At 36.6% G+C, this 7629-nt stretch overlaps 1 protein-coding gene across 1 annotated transcript; it reads right to left on the bottom strand.

Annotated features, from left to right (window-relative positions):
- Window positions 1-2861: 2861 nt before the first annotated feature.
- On the bottom strand, window positions 2862-5809 carry LOC127364536 (galactose-specific lectin nattectin-like). The gene is made up of 11 exons (XM_051402160.1): window positions 5714-5809; window positions 5514-5604; window positions 5321-5362; window positions 5183-5215; window positions 5019-5060; window positions 4387-4428; window positions 4162-4200; window positions 3936-4045; window positions 3647-3766; window positions 3455-3566; window positions 2862-3251 (listed from the first exon to the last, which is right to left on the bottom strand). Exons 1-11 carry the CDS (start codon window positions 5807-5809, stop codon window positions 3184-3186), a joined length of 795 nt encoding a protein of 264 aa, XP_051258120.1. The 3' UTR covers window positions 2862-3183.
- Between the last annotated feature and the right edge of the window lie 1820 nt (window positions 5810-7629).

The following is a 7629-nucleotide window of genomic DNA, read 5'->3' as shown; positions in this document are numbered from 1 at the left end:
AGCTTGTTTTAAATGCTTGAGCCTTTTAATGATTAATGGTTAATTATGCATGGTAGAAGAAAGACTGCAGAATAAAGTTGTGCAAAAGCCATTCTTTTCATAACCATTCAATCTGCTATCAAAAGGACAAGGCCTCAAGAAGCAGCTCTATTATATTTAGGACTTAGCATGACACAAACACAAACCTGACACAGTTATGAGACATTAATGGGCCTCATGCAAGAACATGAAAGCTAATTTCTCTAATTTTTTGTTCCTATCTACGATTTGGTCTTATTGTATCAGTACTGATTTCTGGGATTCACCAGCGTTTTCTTATTTTACGAGTGGTCAAGAGCCCTCCTACCAGGATAAGAACACACATTTAGTTTTCACAGCCCACAACTTGTTTTTTGCAACACAAAGAAACATAGGTTTTAAATCTGAGGAATATAAAAAAAACAATGCATAACTTATTATGATATTTATTATATTATTTATTTATTATTATATTATTTATGCATTATCTATCTATCTATCTGTCTGTCTATATATATATATATATATATATATATATATATATATGTCTAGGCCACCACCTGCCCTTATATAGGGGGTGTTACTTAAGCTAATAAACAATCAGTCACAAATTTATGATCAAGTGAGATTCATCAAGAATCAAGAATTTACCACCAAGTACTATCAAGAATTGCTCACACAGGAGAGGCCGTACAAGTTTATTGACATTGAAAATATAATTACTCATTTAAATGGATTATATTTTACAAAATAAAAGAACACGTGTCTTTATGAAATGTTGGAAGACCATGAGACACCAGAACAGCTTAATTTTTCCCTGGTAAGGGTTTTCTAAGTCACTGAAACCTGACTCAAAGGATAGAAAACAATTCTTGCAAAAGATTTATAGATAGCCAACACATGAAGTTGAAAAGTGAATTAAAGCATGCATGCATGTATGCAGTCACACATTTAACCACCAAATGCACAAGACCTCAACTTGTCCTGCGTACCTGCAGGACTGCTCTATTACTTGTACACACATTACTGTGTGGCTAGAAACAGCTCCAGCTCAATCCAACAATGATGACAAGGCTTGCCTGGAAAAGGTACATGAAACTATGGTGCAAGCCTAAGAACCTCTTACTGAACATCACCAAAACAGGACACTTGTGGAGATGCTCGACTGACCATAGGAGCTACACTCTGCAGGTGTTACAGCAGAAGTGCTGAAGTGCAGAACTGCTAGGATTACAACGGGTCACCATCACCCCAGTAATAGATTATTCCAGCTCAGGGGAAATCCCTTAGTTTGGTGAGTCACTGTGGGGAATTATGATTGATCAGTTTCTTTTCTGATTTCACAGGAATATTTACTGTACATGTGAACATGTCGTCAAGATATGTAGATGTGAAATACTGCTGCGTCTTCCCTGTGTTTGTGACTCTTGTGTTGGTCAGTGATACTGATGTCCCCTGAGTTCCCATGAATTTAGGAGTGGTTTTTTACTTGTAAAACAAACAAAAATGAATTAATAAGTCATAAAAAAATACAAGGGCAGAGGATGAATTTAGCAGAAAGAAGCTGTCATCCTCAGATATTATAAAAACCATCAATTGATAAAAAGAGAGTTTAAAACAGTGTTAAAATTGTTATCATAATATAATATATAATACATAACCTTTACATACTTTAACTGTGTTAAACGTCTATTTGTTCAATTCTAACCATCAAGAAGACATATAGAAATTACGTAGAGTAATAATAACCTCCTCCCTTAAATGAAGCGTGTCCAGTGTTACAGTGGTGTACAGTGGTGTGGTGTTCTGTCTCACTCTTCGATAACATTGGTTTAATGTGCTGTTCTTTTCAAACTTTTTCTCTCTGGAGACAATAAAACGTACTTTTACTGTGTTTGAACTGTCCACTAAAGCTGCCTTAAATAATGTTTACACTAGGATTGCAGATTGTGCCCGCATTAGTGGTGACGTTAAAAAGTATATCCATTAATTTTTGTATTTTTCAATTATAAATGCTGAATGGATGATACATGATGCGCAATGTAGCAGCTCTTAGTGAGAAAGAATTCTTTAGAAACACATTTCATTATAATTAGCATTAATTTGTAACATAATTCCCTCTACCTTAAATAATCTCCCGGTTCCAGCTGAAGAAAAACAGCCCCTAAGCATGATGCTGCCACCACCATGCTTCACTGTGGGTATGATGTTCCTTAGGTGATGTGCAGTGTTGTTTTTGTGCCAAACGTATCTTTTCGAATTATGCCCAAAAAGGTCAACCTTGGTTTCATCAGACCATAACACATTTTCCCACATGCTTATGGGAGACTTCATGTATTTTTTTTTGTTGGCAAAATTTAGTTGGGCTTAGATGATTGATTAATTCTGAACACAGCCACATCCCCAGCTATTAGACTTATGCAACCAAGTTTTTAATTTTTTATTTCCCCCCTCTTAAAGATTTCAGTTTGTTTTATAATTAAATTGTTCACGCAATAGGTCACATTAAAGGTGGAAAATGTTCTTTATGTTTTTCTTATTTGTTTACATCACAAACTGCTGGCGTTGTATGTGTATGTCGACTTTTTATATCCACTCTATATCTGAATTTCATGATACAACCCTGCATTGTAAATGGCAATAAAGTAACCTTGAATCCTTGAATGATATTATTTGCTCATGTAGCAAACACAGATCATAGATCAGATATCTATTACTAAAAAATGAAAACCATGTGTGTATAGTAGTGCAGCTCAAGTTGTATGCCTGAACTAGCTCGCAGGCTTCACTCCATTAATGTTGCTTTGAGATAAAGGATATATGTGGTTCACAAACTCACAATCTTGTTTCAATGCTTGAGCCTTTTTAATGATTAATGATTAATTATATAAAGACAGATCACTGCAGAATAAAGTTGTGCAAAAGCCATTCTTTTCATAACCATTCAATCTGCTATCAAAAGCACAAGGCCTAAGAAGCAGCTCCTGTTTATGTCACTTGTCTCTTCTTTGTGTAGCGTTACAGCGATAGCAAAGATATTCAGGTTTGATTTGAGTTATGAAGACTTCAGGTTATGTATGAGACCAATGACACAAAGACAGATACATCCTCCACTGTTTGTGCTTTTGACAGGTATTTCATGCCTCTGTGTTTGTCCAGGAGTCATCAGGGGATTCCGGCACAGACAAAACCGTGACGGTAGTTGCACCAACCGTCATCCCAGCACTTTGAAACTGTGAGAACCAAAGACAGAAGAGTTCATCAGTTTGTCATCAATCATTTATTATTTCAAAAGCAAAACCTATTATATATATAATATTAACTATTATATAATTTCCAAATAATTATTATTTTTAAAATCTTTTTAAAAATGTGTCTTAAATTATTTAACACTCATACATTATGCTTTATCGGTAAACATTGTTTTGTCATTTACCTCCCCAATTAATTCTCAGACAATGCTGCTTGCCCAAATAGTTATTTGGCTCTCCTTTACACCAGTGTGAATAATTGAAACGTGTCCCATCAATCCAGAGCCAATAACCATCCTATAAGACAAAATAGTATAAAATACTGGACAAGTAATTAAAAACTTCAAATTAAATACGTCAGGCCTTGTCTAATTTACCGTTTGTGCATCAGAGCCTCCGATCCACGCTCGGTTGTAGTTTGTCAATTTCCTAATAAAAGTCTCCTCAGAGCTTCTGTGCACAGAGGCTAGGTTTGCACCCAGTTTCAGACAGTATCTCTACAGTGGGGATAAACAGACAGAGAGGAGTTGCCAAGAACAAAAACTTTCCATAATATAAGAATACTAAGTCAGGAGACAGTGTAAATTATGTGTGCAAAGTGTGCGAGTCAATACAAGCAAACATAGTGACTGAAGAAGCATTCTGCACCCAAATCATCCTGATTACCTGCGCCGCAGCCCAAGTCAGGGTTCTCGAAAAGTAGCGGAAACAGCGATTTCTGTGCTGAGACCAACCACAGGGACAATATGTGGCTCTCTTGACAACAACATGTTTTCCTAAATACAAATAAATAAGCGGGGGGTAATGAGTCTCACTTTAAGATGAACGCCAAATGTCATATTGTAGTTATATTCTGAAAAAAAAAGAACAAAAAAAAAAAACATCCACTAACCATTTGTAGGTCCATCTGTCCCATTTCCACTCTCTGCATCTGTAAGAGTTGAATAGTTTGACATGCAGAAACAGTTTCTTGACTTGGGCTGTCATGTCATTTTGTATCTAGATAAATTAATAGGGTTTCTCTCTTTCTGTAGATGATATTGATGTGTGATGTGAAGAAGACAGCATAACAAAGTGTAATGCTCTTGAGTAAAAATCAAAAGAAAATTTAACTCACGTTCTTCAACGGTTGATTCTGTCCCAGGTACTGCCTGTTCCTCTGAAATATATGGATACATTGAAACATTACTGACAGTGACAGTGGATCAATATTTTTTTCAGCAACCCACACACAGAGCTGTTACAGAAAAAGTAACTGAAGACATATTGAAGACCATTTGCAGTGTTTCCCACAGAATGGCAATATATTACTCTATTTCTAGTATATTTTTAATGTCACAATTTGTATTCTACTTTAAATTCTCCACCTTATTTTAGAGTTTATTAAAAAACTTGACTACTACCGTTTCCTTCTCTTTTCCCCACACACACACACTTACACTTCTCTCCAGCTTGTTCACTGTGTCGTATGGTTGAAAACTAATCAATGCGCAGGTATCTCACAGTGAAATTATCTGAGACAGTCTCAGGTTCAGCAAAACGTTTTTTATATTGCAGGTTTAAGTTTCTACCCTAAAGGTTGCATGAGGTTCTTACACTACAGTGTCATGATGGCTGAATAGGTTAAAGACAGTTGCGACCAAGACAAAAATGCAGTTTCACAGGTTATTGGTGCTCTGTGTTAGTTCGTAGCAGCAGGTAAACAGCAGGTCTTTCTTTGTCATAATACTAATGTGTCATTGCACTCACCTCCTGATCCACTTAAAGGTTCGTCCTCATCTTTCAAATGAGCTGGAAAGTTTGACACAACATTGAGAGACCTTTTTTTGCTCATGTAAAAGCACATAACAAAGTGCAATGGTCATTACAAATGTAATGTGTAAGAATAAGAAGCTGAATAAAAATGCACTCACTTAGGCCTGATCCAGACAGAGATTTTCCTTCTTCTGAAAATGAGTTTCACACACCAGAAAATGACTGATTTGTTCCTGTATTTTTTTCAGTGTATAATATTTTTAGCATTATTCAGATCTGAAGAAAAATGTACTTACGTTCTTCAACTGTTGGTTCTGTCGCAGGAGCGACCTCTGAGTCTAGAAGAGAGAGACAGAGAGAGTTTGACACAATAGTAAGTGATTTTTGTTGTATGTGTGTGTCCAAAAATTCTCAATCGTTGTCTTTTCACTCTTAAACACAATATTCAGAGAACTCATACACAAACACTGCCTAAACACTCACACTCACCAGCACCATGAGTCAGAGCCATCATGGCAACAAGTACAGACACAGCTAGCATCTTCATGGTGAAGTTGATGCAGATGTCTAAGATGATAATCTTCAATTAAAAGAAACAGACGTGTTAATAAGACTTGTATTGGTAGAAACTATGACTAGAGACTGTCAACCCATTAGATAAAGGACATAAAATAATAAGAAATACACACCTGTTGCAGAATTATCTTCTCTTCTTCCTTCTCAATGTCAGTCTGAGGTACTGAACAGGAGAGAGTCTGGCTCTTATATACAGTTGCTTGTGCCATCCTGCCCTCCCAGAATCAGGAACTAAGGATCCACATCCTGACAATGAACACACAAAATGCAAACAGGAATGCACCTGACAGCATTTTCAAACATGATTTCTGTATTTGTCTAGTAACAGAGTTGGCTGAGTCCAGTGAAGCAAAAATGGATCAATTTCCAAAGAAGAATTTCTGACTCTTCCAGTTCCTTCAGGAACAGAAGCACTATTACGAATTGCACAAACACGAGAGGCCGTACATCCCAATTCAATTCAGTTCAATTCAATTCAATGTATTGTCCTCCAAGGGGGAAATTCATGTTCAACAAATCTACAGAACAAAACAAAACAAAAAAAAAAAACAAACAAACAATCGAATAAATAATAAATGACAGGTTACACACGCGCGCCCCTTTGTTTAAAGCAGCAATAGCTGCAGGGATCAGGCTTTTCCCATAGCGAGCTTTCTTGCACCTCAATTACAGCAAATATGGACACTTTACACAGGAAAGGGCAGAGACGTCTGTACTTCCTGAGAAGGCTGGGGTCCTTCAACATCTGTAAAAACTGCTGCAGATGTTTTACCAGTCTGTGGTGGCCAACGTCCTCTTTTTGTGCTGTGGTTTGCTGGGGAGGAAGCAGCAAGAAGAGAGACGCCGGTCGACTGGACAGACTGATGAAGAGAGCTGGCTCAGTGGTGGGCACAGAGCTGGACTCTCTGGTGACAGTGGCAGAGAGAAGGACCCTGAACAAACTGCTGTCCATACTGGACAACACCCACCACCTTCTGCACAACACCTTCACCAGGCAGAGGAGTGTGTTCAGTGGCAGACTGCTGTCCCAATCCAGCTCCACCAACAGACTCAAAAACTCTTTCGTTCCCCTGGACATCACACTGTACAACAGCTCTCAGTAAAGGCAGGGAGATAGACAATAGACAATAGACAATGGACAATTTGCACTGTTTACTGTTTGCACTGCTTACTGTAGCTACTGTTAATTTTATATATTATATATACATATAAATATAATTTCATATTTTATATTTTATCTTTTATTTTATTTTTAATTTTATTCTTAAGGTTAGGGTTTTTAATTTTAGTTTAATGTATGTTTAATGTATGTAATGTATGTTTTGTATTTTGTATGCTACTGGATACTTGAATTTCCCTCAGGATAAATAAAGTATCTATCCATCTATTTCAAAATAAATGGCATTAGACAGGATGACCTGTCTAATGCCTGTCATCCATTCTATTACTGTGACAAAATTATTTATGCAATTTTATGCGATGAAATTGCGGGAACTGCAAAAATTGTGGAACTTGCAAAAACTGCGGTTTGATGAAAAGAGAGAAAAAAAGTGATTCCCCCAACACCCTGTTCTCACTAGGCTACTACCTTAATGTAAAGAGTCATTTCTTATTACTTCCTATGATAAGCAAGCACACTACATCACAGAAAGTGCTGGGAATATTTAAGTTCTCATCTTGTTTTATTTTAGACCTTAATAAACACATGGCTCAAACTTACAAAACATTGATGAGTCAAACAAGTTCTGTAGCTTTACAAAAGGAATATGCTACACCTTCTGTAAAAATGAATACATAAAATTATTAAAAGTTAAAAGTGCTTCCTTTTTTACAGAGTTAGCTATACAAAACAGACATCTTCTGTTAAAATAAGTGCTTCCAATGCACAATCTCTTACTGCAACGTGAATTTACATACTACTAATATACTTACAACTGTAAGGTTTTCATCGCGGGTTTGCAGCTTTTCGATGATGTTCTCGTTGCGTAATTACGTCACTTCATAACGTTCCCATGGCAACAGGGGAAAA

The sequence above is a fragment of the Dicentrarchus labrax genome, unplaced genomic scaffold, assembly GCF_905237075.1.
Source record: "Dicentrarchus labrax unplaced genomic scaffold, dlabrax2021, whole genome shotgun sequence".
In the NCBI taxonomy this organism is placed as follows: domain Eukaryota; kingdom Metazoa; phylum Chordata; class Actinopteri; family Moronidae; genus Dicentrarchus; species Dicentrarchus labrax.
The sequence above is the reverse complement of the archived record's forward strand: the minus strand, read 5'-3'. Positions and strand labels throughout refer to the sequence as shown.